Raw genomic sequence first — 18,209 nt, 5'->3', positions numbered from 1 at the left:
GCAAAGACACAATGACTTCAAAATGAAAAAACCAATTAGACTGTTTCAGAGGAAAACATTTACAAGAAAAGAATCTTCCGTAATGCCTGTGGATTATTATTGATTTGTTCTTTCTTTCTCTCTCTTTTCTTTAATGGGTTTCTGGGCCAGTGGGCCTGCATATATATGAATGTAGATACAGGCTATGACCTCCTATTGTGCCGACAACACATTAACTGCTGACCAAACCCAATATCGATTGCTCCTCTAATATGGGTCCGCCGGCCTGGCCCGCTTCAATTGCAATATACTCCATAAAATGAACCCAGAAATTAGGGGTGTAAGTGAATAAGATAATTTACAAATTCGAATTGATTTAAATTCATCCGGTAAGTTTAGATTAATTTATTTTTAGTATTTATGTCAAATTCAATTTAACTCGATTAAAATTCGATATTGTATGAGTTGGATAATAAATTTTATATTTTTTGATTTGTAATTTAACTCAATATAATAATAATAATAAATAATAATATTAAATTAATGTTTGAATGATCATTAGTTAAAGACAATACTTTCTAACACTTTTGATTAGGGGTATACAACAATTTGATACCCAACTCGAAACTATAAAAAATGAAAGAAAAAAAAAAGACAAATGGACGAGTTCGAACGAGTTATTAATTTAAGTGAGTTAAAAAATAGTTCAATATGGATAATTCAGGTTGGGTTTAATTTGATCTTTTGGATGGATTGATACCCAAACCTAATCGGGAAGAAGTTGAGCTAGCATGGTAGGAAGGGATTGGGCTAAATGGAAGAGCATCCACTCATATTCACTACAGTGCCTCGAATCTTCATGATCCAACCTCACTTGCAAGTCTCTTACATCCATGTGCTACAGTCCAAAACTAATTAGGCACATGATAAACACACCTCCACTCTCCTATAAACACACCCCCTTTTAAAAATATATATATATATAAAATGTCTAAATTACCCTTAAAAAAATAAAATTCTTAAATTTACACCCCCTTTCCTGCCCTCCTATTTCCCGCACCCTCCTTCCCCGCACCCCATACCCCCCTTTCTTGCACCCTTTTTTTTTTCCTGCAACTTGGGGATGAGGAAAAGAAGTAGTGGAAAATACAGGCAACGCAAACAGGGTTTTGGGAAGATCCAAAGACAATTAGAATACATATTTAAAAAAGACAAGAGAAAGCAAAAAAGACAAAATCTGAGACCAGTTACAATTCTGCAATGCTTCAATTGAACTTATGAAAATGGTGATTGCAACCCAACATGTACCAGGAGCTAATTATTCACCAGTCACGGTGCCAACATTTGACAAGCCATCATGATAATTTAAAATGAAAAGACTCAGATCTGTGAACCTTCTAAAACTGTATCTATTACTCTAAATAGGAGTAAACATTTACCCCCAAAAAGTGGGCAGAGATTACCCATGAGCCAGAAGCATCTCCTTGAGAGTGAAGAATGTTAATTCCATTCAGAAGAAATCCATATAGCACTACTCACCAAAAGCATACACCTTAGCATCCCATCACTACGCAATTATACACAAAGCTCCCTGATTGCCTGCTAGCAAACAGGTTCCACTGTGGTTCACCTTCACCAAGGACACAAGCATTGATCTCAATTACCCTTCCATCTAAAGCTCTTGGCCCACCAATAACAATTAGACGATTTCCACATGCACGAAAGGCTAATCCCCAGCCATTCATCGATACTATCCGGTCAGGTAATCTTCCAATAGTGATCCATGAATAACTTTCTTTATCATATTTCCTTACCTCTTGTTGGGCATAATCTACAACATACAATACATTATTTACAACTGCAACCAAAGGAGGACACCCCACACCCCCCACCCTCCTTCTTCCTAAAGCCTCTTTCCGGAGGAGGATATAGCAAACTCTCTTTCATGCTCACACGCGTGCTTTGTGTGTTACTAGAAACAATTGGCAAGCATGGTAGAGAAGCTTCGATCGAGGATGTAATGAAGGTGTTGTTGGCATCTCGGAAGCAAGACATGCAGCAACTATGGGCCACTTGTTCTCACCTGGTGGCAAAATCAGGTCTTCCTCCGGAGGTTCTCGCCAAGCACCTCCCCATAGACATCGTGGCAAAGATCGAAGAGCTTCGGCTGAAATCCTCCCTGGCGCGCCGCTCCTTAGTGTCGCACCACCACCACCACGCCGCTCTCGACCTCGAGGACCAGAAAATCTGTCGCATGAGGCGGGCCCTCGACTCCTCCGACATTGAACTCGTGAAGCTCATGGTAATGGGGGTGTGGGGTGTGGGGTGTGGGGTGTGGGGCTGCGGGGAAGGGAAGGGGGTGTGGGGTGCGGGTAACGGGTAACGGGATGAAAATTTAGGAATTTTATTTTTTTTAAGGGTAATTTAGATATTTTATATATTTTTTTTAAAAAAGGAGGTATATTTATATGAGAGTGGAGGTGTGTTTATCATCTGCTAACTAATTAATTGATTCAATACATTTTATTTAGGCCCAATTCGAAGTAAGCCACCCGATCCCAATCATAACCAAACCATTCCAAACCTGACCTAAATCGAAAATCCAATGATAAGTTATAGGCTAATTTTTCTTTACCTTAATTTTTCTAGATTGGACCTTTTAGGCCCGAATTCGACTGAACCTACCCAATGATCAACCCCACTTTTGGTTAGTAACAGATTTTGTATTTTTGTTTTGATAGTATTGTAATGATACAACATTATAAAATATTTTTAATTTTATTTTGTATTAATGTTAGTTGTTTGAACTAATAACAATGTAGCAAGTTAACAAACTTATTTTTAAAATTTAGTTTGTATCATTATTTACTTTATGAGTTGATATTGTTGCATTTGTAATAAAATATCAAATGATTTGTATTTATTATGAAATATTTTAATTTTTATATAAAATAAATAAATTTAATTATATTTGACTCAATTAATTCAATTCAATCCAAATAATAATACACAAACCTAACCCAATTCATAGTTGAATTTTGATCAAATTAGATAACAAATTCATTCAAATTCGATCTAATCCAGCCTGTTTATAACTCTACCAAAATTAAAATTTTCAAAAATTCAAAATATAAACAATAATGATTTTGAGCTCCTACTTGTCATTATCCCATAGAATTGTCTATCTAATAGTTTTTAAACGTATTATTTTATCTAACTTATCTAATGTTTTTGTCTCAAATACCAACATCAGTAACAACAAATTGTATTATTTTATTTGTCAAATTTTGGAACTTAAAATATTAGATCTTCAACACAATACTTCATTCGTACCAAAATAAAATGAAACAATCTTATATTAGTTTTATTTTTTATTTAATTTTAAAAAAAATAGTTAACACGGTAGGCTAACACACTCAGTTACAATACAAACCTTTTTTTTTTTGTTTTTTTTTTTTTTATGAACAAGATGGGACAAATTAATGGGCTAGTGAGTTGAATACTCCCAATCCAACTACCTAAAATTAGGTTAAACCTGGCTGGCTTAATGGGTCAAGCATATTTTGCCACACAAAAAAATGGGATATATTCGGATAAATAACTACATAATTACTTGTGCTTGCCCCAATGATAGTATCGACCATAAAATGGATAATGAAATTTATCAAAATAAATTAAAATTTTATTTTGTCTAATTTATTTTAGGCATTATTTTTAAACGAAAAATGAGGCAAATAAAATTTTAAGAAAATGAGTTGTTAAAAAAGTAAATTCGTAAGAATTTAATTTAAATAAACTGACAATATAAATATGTTGAAAATATTTTTTTAATGTATATTTTAAATCTGAGAGAGTCGGGTCAAAATGATATTTACGAGTCTATTTTATATAAAGTATAACTGAGATATAATTTAATTCCATACAAATTTTTTGAAAAATCATTTCCCAAATAATCAATTGCACCCTTCACAAAAATATTTTGTCCAACGTAAAAAAATAAAATACACTGACAATTTCTAAATACAATTATTTTTCACATGATTGATTTTGTTTTTCCTATGATTTATTTATTGAGTAAACCACTTACACAAAATAGAGATTGTTTTGATAAATTTTATTAAGAAATTCATCGACATTAAATAATGCTTATAGGAGTCCCAACTCACAAGTCTTTTTTATAAGTAAATAACTCTAAAAAAATATTTATCTAAATGTCTCATATATAAGTTCTATGAACTATCCAAGTTAGGTCCACTTGAATTTTTTTTTTACAATTAGCAAATTGTTCAAGAGTTTGAGCATACTAGTTAAAGTGCTCGGATAAAAAACAATACTAGTTCAAATGCAAAACACTCCGTTTAATGAGTCCGTGAAATGAACCCAGAAAGGGAAAAATAAATAAATTTTGATTTCCTCCTTGTTATTATTCAATTGGCTTGTAAATCTGATAACATTTAATTGTATTATTTTATTTATCTTCTATTTACCCAAAAAAAAAATGTTTAACTTCTCTAATATTTTGTCTCAAATACCGATAACAATAACAACAAATTATGAGATGGACATATTTATTTTAATTAGTCATTTTTCAAAACTTAAAAATATTGGGCGTTAAACACAACACCATATGAATTTTTTACATAAATAATATTTTTTTAAAAAAAATATTACAAAAGTAACATCTATATAACATTATTTACTCAACTATAACCAATCACTGTTCATGCTCAGAATTCGGTTCCCCGGGAATCGAATTCTGAGCTTCAAATTTTTTAATTTTTTTTTGTGCTCAGAATTCGGTTCCCGGGGAACCGAATTCTGAGTTGTTTTAAATTTTTTTTCGTTTCTGGGAAGTGGAACGGGCCGTTCCAAAAGCAGAACGGCCCGTTCTGCTTAAACAAATAGAGTGTTATTTTTGAAATTGGAACGACTCGTTCTGAACCCGTTCCAATTTCAAAAATAACACTCTATGTGTTTAAGCAGACAGGCCGTTCTGCTTCCAGAACGGCCCGTTCCACTTCTCAGATTCACCCAAACTGGGCCTCAAACGCAAAAAAAAAAAAAAAAACAAAACAAAATCATACTATTATGATATTCGAGGGACTAAAATTGTTCAATTAAAAATTAAAAAAAGTGGTTGAACCGATTTGACCCACCGGTTCACCGTTGAACCGGAAAATTGACCGGTTCAATCCAGTTTGAAACGGGTCGACTGCATAACCGATCCAACTCCAGACTCGGACCGACTGGACCACCGGTCCAACCGGTCCGACCGGCCGGGTCGGTCCGGGTTTTAAAACACTGGTTGTTGGTCATGTTATTGGACTTTCAACTTAGTATAAAGTCTAAAGTACAATTTTTTTTTAGTTAAAAAGACTTTCTAAAAAAAACCAAGCTTGATGTTCTTGATAAATAGGTTAGGTTGCATGTTTTCACGTCACTTGGCCCATGTCTACTTCTATCAACGGGAATTACTTCCTACACCCATCTTATTGCTTCCTGCGTGCATTATTAAATATATATAATGAGTGTATGACAAAATAAGTTGGGTGCATGATATAATATACTATTTTTTTCTCTCTCTATCTTTCACTAAAAAAATATACATAATTTGGTTGATGAAGTCATGTGAATGTTTGAGTTTATAACTTAATAAAATACCACCTTGGGTTACAATTTATTATTTTTTTTTTAGTTTTGATAATTCTTATCTATTTATATTTAATTGTCATTTTAAAATATTAATATGACATTAAATATATATTTTTTCTATTATATCCTTAGTTATTATTATTATATTATTTATCAATAAGTCATCAATATGATTAAATAAAAATCTTGAAATTAAGTGATATGAATGAAAAAATATGATTAGAAAAAAAATATATTAAAAACACTCGATCAAATCTTCACTCAAGATTACTTATTAATGAAGTCGGTGAATATAAAATTATAATTTTTAATTAATGTGATTTTTTAATAATTATAATTTTATTAATGAGAATATAAAAGATTTAAAGATATATAAAAAAGTTACATAATTTTTTTTATAAAATAAAACCTAGAGTACCATTTATGAATTAAATTGTGTGTTAGAATGTAAAACATTAAACAAAATGGGAGGATTGATATTTTAGTGGTTGAGTGGTGTAAGAATGTGAGTTACATTATCCATACAATATTTTTCATTTTACGAATGGTTTTAGTGTATTTTTCTCCAATTCCAGAAAGGGGATGCTGGTGGTTGAGAAAAAAACATTGATGATGATAATTTGATTGCATTGGATGAAACATAAAGAAAGAAAATAGTGCGGAGCTTGAAAGAGAGATAGTGAAAAGTAGGAGGAAGGGAGAGTAATAGTTACATTCAGGAGTGCTTGTGTTTGTTGGTAGTTGTTGCATAACTGTTGAGATGAAAATGAAGAAAGAGGGCGAGAAGAGAGGCGTTGAAGAGAGCATTGAAGCACCAAGCGGAGATACCGGAGCAACCGGGTCCGAAGAAGTGGTGGTGGAGCATGAGAGCGGAAACGGCGAAGCTGAAGAGGAACTGGAGAATCTGGCAGTGAGTGACGGCGCGCTTCCAGGAGGGAGGGATCCCGAGGGCGCAGAGGAAGTAGTAGGCGTACATGATGACGTGGACGGAGGCGTTGGTGAGGAGGGCGATGGGGAAGAGGGACTGGGAGCTGTGGAGCCAGAGGTAGCACATAAGGGGAACGGTGGCGTGGTGGTACACGTGGAGGAACGACAGCCGTTTCATGGAGCGTGAGAGGAGGATGAGGAGGGTGTCCAGGAATTCCAGGAATTTGGAGAGGTAGAAGATGTAGGCCCAGAAGAAGAGGGGCCCTGTGGGTTTGGTGTTGGGGGGGATGCAGAGGGCCCAGCGGAGGTGTGGAGTGTGGGTGAGGAGGGTTAGGGCGCACCCCAGGGCCATGAGGAGGGAGAGGAGGAGGAGGATGAGGTTGTGGAGGGCGGCGATGGGCTTCAGGAGGCGGGGAGGGATGGCTGGGAGAGGGAGGATGCTGAGGAGGAGAGTGAGGGACAGATATGTCAGAATGGACAGAGCCAGGAAGAGAGGGGAGGACCCTCGGGTTTCAGGGGGGTTCCATGTGAAATTCAGGATGCTACCTTGCTTCACCACCCACCACTCCAAACTCATTTCTCGATGGATAACAATTACATTCACATTCACAAACTCCTTCTCTTCATTCACTTTAACTCATTTCAACCACCCTCCTCCCTTTCCCTCTTTTAACTCTTAATTATAACTTGCCTATTACTTACCTTTTCTTCATTATTTTTTCTGGTCCCAATTAGTTATTTTTTTTAATCCTTTTTTTTTTGTCCTCCTTTGTACCGACTTCACTTTTTAATCTTTATAATTAAAAATATTTAATTTTAGCTTCAAATATCTTTTTAATTTTTATAATTTTATAAACTTTATTTTTTGTTATTGAAATCATAGACAAAAAAAATTAAAATAAATAAAAATGACACATAAAGATCAAAATAAATCGTTTTTAAATATAAAAACTAAAAATGGAAGTTTATAAAATCATAAAACACAAGTAATCATTTTTTCTTTCAACTGCTACTACGTCATCCAATCCTGGTAATTACTACACTAGATAAAAAGAGAATATGAATTTGCATTAGGAATCGGAATTGGATAAAAAGTGCCTATTTAACTCGATTCACAAATAAAGTATTCGCTAAAAAAGTGAGCTTCATTTACAATTTTATCACCGCCTTTATAATGCATCTATCAGACTGATTTTACTTCTTTTTATCAACTGTACGTTGTGATAAGATCACTGAATCGACACAAGAGTATATAAGAGCTGTATTTTTGAGTCTCAATTGAAGTTACATGGACTTGGGGGAAAAATACTCGCTCTACTTTATTTAAAAGGTTCAAAATATATAGTACAGAATCAGATAGAAAAACACAAAGGATCAATATAAGAATTCCTAACAAAATTTAAAAACAAAACCCTCCTCAAATTTTAGCTGACGTGATAAAAAAATGTTGGTCCACGAATTACCCCCTGATTTAGTAGTGGAGCAGCCAGTAAACCTCTACGGACACTCCAGAAGTAACAGACTGCAAAATTGGACCGGGACTACGTTTATATCAGGAAGAAACTAAGCAGAACCCGCAGCAACCTTCTTCCGAACAATCCTTTTTCGACGAGCTTTAGGAGCTGAAGTTTCTGCACCAGCTCCATCCGCATTCCTTTGTTTGATGCCCAGGAGCCCAAGCCCAGAAACAATTGCATTCTTTGATATAAACCATTTTGAGGATGGCTTTTCCACATTCTCAGACGTCCTGTTGTACACTTTCAAGAGATCATCTGATAGAGCCAGTGGATCTGCCTCAACTCCGAGCCAGGCACGCTTAGATGTCTCTCCTAATTGAACGTTCAAGACCCTGCATAAATTTGGAGTAAGTGCTCAAAACCAACTTCCAAAATACTTTCATCCTTCTACCATATCAAATTGTTCGTAACTTCTGCTAAAACGAAGTGGTAAAACGGAGTTGACATTATTGATGAAAAATTAATTTGATAGGGAAAAAAGCACACCTGAATGCTGTGCTGAAGAACAAGGCAACTCCTATAACATCAAAATGGGTCATCATTGCTCTATCAAACCCACATAACAGTTGATATCTCAGGTTAGCATAAATTCCAAGAAAAGCACCGTAACCAAGTGCATTACTGCTCACACTTGGGACTGTCACAGATAATCTGCAAACAATTCAGACACAACATATGCAAAGATAAAATTAATATTTAGCACTTATAATTTGACCAACCATGGGTAAAACTGTAGGATTAAACAATTAAATGAATTGAAAGTTATTGAACATAAGGTTGGGTTTCAACCCTGCATACCTTCCCTCCTTTTTACTAGCCAAAGAGTTTGACAATGCACCCTGTACTGCACCAGCACTCAAACCAACCATGCACAACTCAGCGGCCTTGAACAAAAAGCATTGGATTCTCTTTTGCAAGTCGAATTCCCTAAGTGGATAGCTCTTTTCAAATATGTTGTTTGGAAGCTTCTGCAATGTATTCTGTAAATCAAACCGAAATGTGTTCCCGTATGATCGACAAGGTGCAAGGGACCAAACAACTAGTGCATTGCATGCTGCAGCTGTCAGCACATTCATAAGTGCAAGATCCCACTCCTGCTTTATCCTAGAGTCAAATTGAAGTTAATTATTACTCTAATTCACCACTAAGAACAACAGGAAAACTTTCAAATTATTTTAAATACATAACACACCTATCTTTTCGATTTTTTAACTCCCACCACACCGAGGAACCTATTGTTGCAACCTCCTCCAATAGAAACCTATACAAGAATGCGGGGTCTGCAAGCATCCTGTGCAATAAAAGATGTATGTATGAGAATGAGATAGTAGTATATACAAAAAATATACTCCAAAAAGAAAGTTCAAAGTTCAATACATTTGACGGGAATGTGGGAAAGAAAAAAAATCCTATAGCACACTTCTAGGTACAAAGGGCAAAAGTACTCTTCCAGCTCAAACTCAAATTCTCTCTAAAATAAAGTTATTATTAATCAGGGCCCAGAAAATTGAATAAGGTTCACAATGACTGTCTATATAGATAAAAAACCTTAATCCAAATTATGATCTAATTAATTACTGGAATTAAAATGAAATCCCTAAAGATAAAATAAAAATAAAAATTCAAATAATTCAGAAGAAAAAATATGGGTTATAAGTAAGGTAAAAGATTCCAAATTTTCTTATATTTGAATAAAATATAATATTTTAAGACAACCAGGACATAATTCAAATTACCTGCCAATGAATGACCTTGATAGTGCTTGAGGCAGTGTTCGGGAAATAAATCTACTGGTGGTTGGCCTGGCATTGATTGCTAGAAATTTTACCATTTGAGCTGAGCTAACCAACCCCTAAAAGCAAAATTTCAGTCAGTGTTTAGCCCTATGCTTCACAGCCTAAATATGTAAAAGTAACCTGAAAAACATGGTACCATTTCATAAGCTTGCCGAAGCCCAGCAGGCAAATCCATCATAGTCCTTTGCCACTCATTTAACACAGCATCCACAAATTTTCGGTCGAATAGCTTCAACAAAGACAAAATGATTTTCATTTCTTTAAGAAACATTAAATGAAAGCAATAAAAAGTTGTATGTTTCATAAACAGGGTAAAAAACCTATTCTTATACGAATGAATGATATTTCTAACCTCTTCAAAAAGTATCCGTCTCCTAAACAAGCCACCTTCATCTCCCTCATCACCATCATCAAAGTCATCAAAGTAATCATCATCATCACCACCATCATCACCTCCATCACCACCACCATGATTGATTTTCTTTCCAATACCTCCGCCACCTCCCCCAATGTCTAGCTGCAAACAAATGCACGAAAATGAACTCCCAAATGGAAAATACTAACAACAACAAATTTTATTCCACTAAGTGAAGTCATCTACGTAGACTGCATGGTTCCATTGAGCTTTTTTAAAACTAAATGTTCAGGAATATTATTTTAAATGTCCAGATACTAACTTAATAATAATAACATAAAAAAGAACTCAAAATCAAAATCACCACCCAGTAAATATATAGGTCGCATGCAAACAAGACTGAAAATTTACAAACAGAATTCAAACCAAATATTATTATCAAACAAAATATTGTCATTTTATGCATTCAGAATCAACAACCTTAAAGGAGTCCTGCATAACATTACCCACAGACTAGTCTAGTTCTGTATAGATTCTTGTTACAAGTTAATAAGTTGAGGGTATAATCTAGGAGGAATGCAAACATTTTCTCTCTATAACTTCTGGTGAGAAGATTATGCAGCTAAAAATTAAATATTAATAGAAGATAAGATACAAAGGGAGGGGACAACAGCAAAAAATGGAAACTCAAAAATTAGCTAAGAATTCAGAAAAAAAATATTCACATTTTCCAACAATCAAGCACATCAAAGAAGGAGAAACTATATTGATTAATCAGTTAACTAATTTCTTTGTAAAATATTTTTTCTATTAAAGATAAAATTATTTTAAACAATGATAATTAGATTATTATCTTTTAAAACTTTTAGCTTTCAAATAAGAAATTCTGAACACGCTATCGCTGATGTCGGATCATAACACATGGTTCTAGGCATAATTATTAATCTCAAATAGCAGTGCATAGCAGCTAACACTGAAAGTGCTATTGCGGGAGATGATCGCTATCTTAAATTACAATATAAGTTAAATAATGTATACTACAAATAAATACTCAAAACTAAAGAAATTCATGATAAATGATAAGTCAATTTACACACACAATCACCATGAATCTAAGAGAAATAAAATCATAGTAATGAAGTAAAAAAGGAAAGATAATGGTGAATTAATAGAGAAAGAACAGAACAGAGGATAAAAAACAGTCTTATAATGGGTGATGCAATAGAGATAAAAAAATAAAAAAAATAAAAGAAGAAGAAGAAGAAGAAGAAGAAAAAGGTAATATTGACTACTAAGGTTCTAGGCTCTAGCACAACACATGTAACCAAAGAGGACAGCAAAAGTGTTATTGAAAAGACCAACGTGATCTTGATATTTCTTGCATGTAATTTGGTAATCCTTTATGCTAATAATGTTAAGCCAGTATATAACTAAGTTCTTCAAACACATCTTCTTCATCAGTAAAGGTGAAAGTAATAATAGACACTATTAGTATTGGACATATAAAAAATAATAATTAATGTTATTATTTCTCATACAGATGATAATCCAATTTTGAATATTCCTAAAACAAATATTGGACACAGCAAATTAGTGAAAGTAAAACTGTGAGATAATCTTCTATCAGAAACTCTTTCCATCCCCAGTATTTTCGCATGTAATTAATATTTAGTCTAACTTAATTGTAAACATCGAAACAACACAACTAAAACATTCATCCACAATTCAGCGATAAAAAAACATGACAACCACAGATTAAGAACTAAACCCTAATTCCACCAAAAAAAAAAAAGAGAAGGGAGTTACCTCGGGGCTTGACTTGGTTTGTTTCTGTGTCAAATCGAGCTTGGATTTTTCCAAGGTGACGGCGCCAAGTGCACCGTATTGGCCGCCCTTCATGGAGGGCGATTGGGAAGCGACCGGCGCTTTGAAACAGCGCTCGAGGTGAGAGGCGGTGTCGGCTTCGACCCCGGAGGATGTCGAAGCGGTGATTTTGATAGTTTCGACGGCCGAAGTTGAAGATGGCGATCGCAGGACAGAGACGCGGTGGCGGTGGAGCGTGGGGAGTGGGTTAAGGGGCGATTTGGCCCCGACATGATTAATCTTGAACTGAGAGAGTGCGGGAAGCATGGTTGAGTGGAAATGAAAAACCCTAATAGAAGAGGAGAATCCTAATTGTGTGAGTGAATGGTTGTTTTCATGACTCTGCAGTGGGAGAAACTGAAGAGGGGGCTGAGGGCATACAGAAAGACGAATGCAAGGAAGAAGAAGAGGACAACCCAATCCAAAACCCAATTCTTTTCTGTTATTTGTAACCCACTGAGTTCACTCGCCCTCACTCAGCCCCAATTCTTTAATCATCATTGTCCACAAATTTTGTTATATTTGTAAATTGTAATGAAAGTGTTATGCTAAAAAAAATCAATTCCTGGTGTCAAAAAACATTAAGTCTAAGTTAGAAAAATAATATATTTCTATTGAGTTTAGGACAATTAATTTTATTTTAATAATATAGAGAGGAGGTACATAAATATGAGATGAAAGTAGGTTAGATTTTAAACAATAACTTATAATTTATCTAGTTTAAAGCCTCAACTATCATAATATATTTAATAAAAATCTAGATTTAAACTTTTATAAAAATATATTTATTTAAAAAAGATTAAATTTAAATTTATAAAAAAAAATTAAATTAATCTATTTATTTATAATTTATTTATATATATATATTAATAATATAAATAAATAAATAAAACTATAATATAAAAAAATCAAATTATCGATATTTTTAACATTTTTATAACACTTAAACATTTACAAAATTAAGAAATCAAAATAAAAATTCTCACAATCATATTTTTACATAGTTTTTTTTTCTTTCAATTAAGATATAAAAAAAATTTAGAATTTTTTTTTTAATAAAATTATCTTTTTTATTTTAAAATGTGCATTAGTGCACATGGATATGTATGAGTTTTTTTTATAAAAAAAATTAAATTCAAAATTTTAATATTAATAAAATAAAATATTTTTTATCATACAAAATAAATCTACTTAAAATTAAATTTATTAACTTATTTAATATTATTAATATAAAATAAACTTTCAAATACACTAATAAATTAGACTAAAATTTTTAAAATAATAAGACTATGATTTATTTCATTCCTATACTTTACATCTTTATATATTTATTTATAAAAAATAAAAATAATAGAATTCAGGTGATTTACAATAAAAAAGATAAGTGATTTTGAGTAATCATAAAAGTAAAATACTTTATAGATATATATAAAAAAAAATATAACAAAATGAATATAAACATGTTCTTTTAAACTCAAAACTTAGTTGATAGTTTTATTATTACAAGAGCGTTAAAGTTGTACGCTGGCAGTTACGAATTCAATTTCATTTCATGTATTCATGTTCTTATTTCAAATGAAATACAATTATTTCGTGTAGAAAAAAAAACTGCAATTGATTTATTTTTAAAAAGAAAATGTCACGAATATTTTTTTTATGATAATATTATGAGTGCTTAATATTGATTTTTTTATATAAATATTTTCCTTATTTATCAAAGCAATAACAATTCATTTTAATTATGACACTAGTTAAATGAGATTTTATTTTTATTTTTCTAATCAAAACCTAATTTATAAATTAAAGTTGGTATAGTTACTCAATTGATTTATAATGTTTTTGTTACTTTTTAAATATGTTCTTAAATTAAGAATATTTTTAATTAGGTTTTTAATTATGTAATTTTTAATTGAATTTTTCAGATTTAGTTTTATCAATCTACTGTTTCTTGTGGTGGCAGGATTAAACTTTAAGTACTCAATATAAAAAAACTAATAAAAAATTCAATTAAAAAATAGTTTAAAAATCTACTTAGAAATTTTTATATAGTTTCAACAAAATCTTGCAAAAATCTCATCATTGTTTTTACATACCCTAAATTCAATCAATGTTTTAAGATGTTTAACATGATTTCCTGCCATTATTTTTGTATGTATGTTTTTAATAAATTGAGTCATTAAACATTAAACATTTAATTAAAAGTAGACCATAAAATTATGAATTTTATTTGCTCAGTTGTTAGTCGTTAATGGTTCAATTTCAATTAAATGATCTCTTAATTTGTTCTACACTTATTACAACACTAATCCCCACAAATTTTGATTCAAAAGTTAATTAGTATCATTTTATGAACAGTTAAACATCATGACATATTTTGAATAATTTTATTCAATTATGTATTATATTGTTAATAATATAATTTCAATTTGTTTAAATAAGACTATTTGAAGTTGAATACAAGAACTCATGAATATGATAAACCAAACTTAACAATAATAATTGTCTATTTGATTGAGATGTAATAAAAAAATATTTTTTTATTTTATTTTATTATTACAACTTGTAGAGAAGGTATGTACTATCTCTTAACTTTTAATATACATCTTTCTTGATTTATTTATTATTGCTATGGACAAATCATTCATAAAAGGAACCTTAATACATAAAAATATTTTTCTTGATTTATAACTCAAATAAAATCGATTTCCATTGTGAAGTTTATTTAATTATTGCTGAAGCGTGAAGTTTACTGTCATAAACATTTTTCTATTTTTTTTTTCAAAATCATCACTAGAAAAGAAAAGAAAAATGTTGAGTTAATAGAAATTCCTTCAATTTTCTGTACTTTCATTTTTCAAATGTAAACCAGAATATTGCAACCATGAAAGAATCATGGAAAAACACCACTTTGCATTTTTATTTAAAAAAACTAGAAACAACCATTTCTAAAACATTTTGGCAAGTTACACCATTGTGGCTCTTTTCAGAATGTATACTTCTAAATCTGAGATAAGGTCAACAAGTCTCATACACGAGTATGGACCCATCCACCAATAAATTGATGGGTAGCAAAAATATGAAAACAGGATTTTCACCCTCTTGGTATAACAAATTAGAAGTTAAACTATAATGAAAACTTTACCTCACTTGATGGGTATCTTAGGATTATATAACAAAACAAAAACTAGTTTATAAAATAAAGAAAACCAAATTGAATTATAAGATGAAGTAAATTCTTTGCCCACAAACTATAAGATGAACTATAAAACAATGCAGTAATAATATCATGGCAACAGAAGAAGATCTGAAACAACTTATAATTACAAAACAATTTAGAGCAAATTAAAAATGAACAGATAGAACATAGAGCTCGATCAAAACTAATGTAGCCATCTTTTTGGCAAATTAAGCTTAAAAAAGATTTAAAAGTTTAGAAAATAACAATGTGTCAGCCATTAGAGAAAAAATATAAAAGAAGGAAAAAAAAATAATAAAAAGAGCGAAGAATATCAACATGCTTTGTATGTATCTAGCATGGAACAAAGTCAATGCTTTTTGTTTTAATTTTAAAAATAAAATAAAAATAAACATTTCAAATGAGGTTACTGTTACCTGAAGTTTAGACCGACATTATCCAAAATTCTATTAAATAGTTTCTTCTAATGAAAATTGCTTTATACACAAAAGGGAATAGGTAAATTAAAGGAGAGTGTTTCTTTTTAAGAACTTTCACATTTATAGATATATTTTTTTTATAAAGAGACTTTTTTCTTTCTTATAATTTTATAGAATCTATAATTTGTTATGATTGTTAAATATTTATGTGAACAGTTGAAATTGTATTATATTCATAATTTTATGATATTAAATAAATGATATAATAAATAATTTTTCATAAAGTAAAATTATATTTTTAAATTGTCTAATTTTTTTTATAAAAATAATAAAAATAGATAAATTATTATGTCATTTATTTAATGTAACGTTGTAATTTTAAAATTTCCTAAACTTAAAAAGAATTTTATATTGATGGATAAATATTTTATAAAATTGAGATATTTAAAATCATTTAAAAATTGGAATTGTAAGAATCCGAATTCTCTCCTATATAAGCATTTTTTCCATCACCCATTTATCATTTGGCCTCTCTTTACTTTTTCTTCAAATTTCCGCTAATTTTTATTCTCTTCACTCTGCATCTGTTTCTTCATTTATTTTGTGCGCTGAAGAGGCAGGAGAGGATCTAATTTTGCCTTACTTTGCATCTAGGATTGCTATTGGGGCATCTACAATAAGAAAAGCTGGCTGTTATCCATTGATATAGTATTGCATGACAAAGTAAACCAAAAGCTAACTTGTGTAACTTGCCATTATCTTTCAAGTATCCTTTGCCTTGTGAAGAAAAGCAAGCATGTCATTAGATGAACCAAAGCAAAGATCAACAGCAACAACAAAGGCAAAGGAATCCCTTTCTTGTGCCTCCAATCCAAGGCCATCCCTCTCACGAATGCACCCTTTTTCTTTTCTCCTTCATGAAAACCAAACCACATATAAGTATTTCTTGCTTCTTCCTCAAAACACAACCACCTTTTCATCCCAACACACATGTCTCAGACAGGCCGTCCTCGTATTGTTGTGAACGGTGTTCGAAGAACAAGAACTTTCCACTATTTCTGGTGCCTATATTGCCAGAGAACCGTGAGATTACCCTTCACAAACAATGATATTGGTTCTTTGTGCCCCTATTGCTTCCACCAACTTCGCTATGAGCTTGATATCTCAAGGCCAAGGCTTCTCATGAACGTGCCAAATAACTTGGAACCTTCACCAGCCACTCAACTCATGCATGGCTTGGCCCTCATTCTTGATCCACCTTTAAGGAGGCAAAACAACACAACCACTACACAATGGCAAACAGAAGAAAATGATGGTAATTCAGATCCTCAATGGATTACACTCAGATTTTCAAGACCAACTCGTCCACCTAGGCCTATTTCCCCACCACAAAACTTGGTTCCAAATACCACTCACACTCTTTTTGATGAAAATAATAACACACTAGATGAGTTCATTGATGGGGTGATTCAGAACAATAATAGGCCAGGGCCACCTCCAGCAACATCCTCAGCCATTGCTGCATTGCCAATGGTGAAGCTGACACAAGCACATTTGGCGAGTGACTCCAATTGCTCTATTTGCAAAGATGAGTTTGAGCTTGATATGGAAGCTAGAGAGTTGCCATGCAAGCATTTCTATCATTCTGAATGCATCGTTCCTTGGCTGCGCATGCACAACACGTGCCCTGTGTGCCGCTATGAGCTACAAGGTGTTGATAGTGCTAATGCTAATGTTAATTACCGTTTCCAAAATGAATATGACCTGAATTTTGGGCTTGAGGATGTTACAAGCAGCTTCGTCTGGATTTGGAACCAACTAGCTTCCTTCAGGCCTATTCGTTCAGTTCTAGATTGGACACGTTCCTACTTTGATTTCCAAGAGAATCGACTTCGTGGTCGTGGAGGTAATCAAAATCTAGGATAAAACAATGTTTCACTTACAATCTTAAATTGTTGTCTTGGTATTTTTTTTCCCACATGATTATGTGAAATAATTTAATGATCATTCAGCAAAATGAGCTTTATATATGCCTAAGGCTGACAAATGTGTTAGGTAACTGCAGGTATTTCTTGGTGGCGAGCATTGTTCGTTATATAGCTGCTTCATCTGTGAGATCTTATACTGAAATTAAACCTGATTAATTGTATTAGAATACTATTCCACTATTAAGCAGGTAAAAGTTGCAGAGCACTTCATTTCAAGATAACGGATGAGAGACACAAGATCTGGTGTGCCCACAAGTTCTGTTTGAAAAAAACATCATTTCTTGGTGAAGAACTGCATTTCAAAAGGAGATCTTCACCTGTGTCCGGATTTTTATTTATTTATTTATTTATTTTTAATCTTCTCTGTGCCCATAAATCTCTGAATGTTTGCGTAATTCCTTTGCCAACTTTCTGGCTTTGGGCATGCTATAAGGTGCAAATTATGGTTCCATTAAAATTTAGCAGATAAAACAAAAAAAGCCAAAAAGAAACAAGAAAAGCCATTTAATCAATTTAT

General features: G+C 32.3%; 3 protein-coding genes across 4 annotated transcripts; 1 reads left to right on the top strand and 2 right to left on the bottom strand.

Moving 5' to 3' along the window:
• Positions 1–1,146: 1,146 nt before the first annotated feature.
• On the bottom strand, positions 1,147–7,341 carry LOC109804168 (fatty acid elongase 3-like). Its single transcript, XM_020365956.3, has 2 exons — positions 6,345–7,341; positions 1,147–5,478 (listed from the first exon to the last, which is right to left on the bottom strand). The coding sequence occupies exon 1, from the start codon at positions 7,133–7,135 to the stop codon at positions 6,347–6,349; it is 789 nt and encodes a 262-aa protein (XP_020221545.1). The 5' UTR covers positions 7,136–7,341; the 3' UTR covers positions 1,147–5,478; positions 6,345–6,346.
• Positions 7,342–7,852: 511 nt separating this feature from the next.
• Positions 7,853–12,561, bottom strand: LOC109804509 (plant/protein, putative (DUF3411)). Its single transcript, XM_020366356.3, has 8 exons — positions 12,033–12,561; positions 10,224–10,388; positions 10,008–10,100; positions 9,812–9,927; positions 9,268–9,366; positions 8,874–9,179; positions 8,562–8,726; positions 7,853–8,407 (listed from the first exon to the last, which is right to left on the bottom strand). The coding sequence occupies exons 1-8, from the start codon at positions 12,354–12,356 to the stop codon at positions 8,122–8,124; spliced, it is 1,554 nt and encodes a 517-aa protein (XP_020221945.1). The 5' UTR covers positions 12,357–12,561; the 3' UTR covers positions 7,853–8,121.
• A 3,559-nt stretch (positions 12,562–16,120) lies between these two features.
• On the top strand, positions 16,121–18,049 carry LOC109804092 (E3 ubiquitin-protein ligase RING1). 2 transcript variants are annotated; one of them, XM_029272543.2, is made up of 2 exons: positions 16,121–17,610; positions 17,760–18,049. In XM_029272543.2, the coding sequence occupies exons 1-2, from the start codon at positions 16,695–16,697 to the stop codon at positions 17,846–17,848; spliced, it is 1,005 nt and encodes a 334-aa protein (XP_029128376.1). In that variant the 5' UTR covers positions 16,121–16,694; the 3' UTR covers positions 17,849–18,049. The 2 variants fall into 2 exon arrangements, with proteins under 2 accessions (XP_029128376.1, XP_020221452.1); XM_020365863.3 differs by having other exon boundaries at positions 16,129–17,610; positions 17,770–18,049.
• Positions 18,050–18,209: the final 160 nt, after the last annotated feature.

The sequence above is a fragment of the Cajanus cajan genome, chromosome 1, assembly GCF_000230855.2.
Source record: "Cajanus cajan strain Asha chromosome 1, NIPB_CcT2T_4, whole genome shotgun sequence".
Classification (NCBI taxonomy): Eukaryota; Viridiplantae; Streptophyta; class Magnoliopsida; order Fabales; family Fabaceae; genus Cajanus; species Cajanus cajan.
The sequence above is the reverse complement of the archived record's forward strand: the minus strand, read 5'-3'. Positions and strand labels throughout refer to the sequence as shown.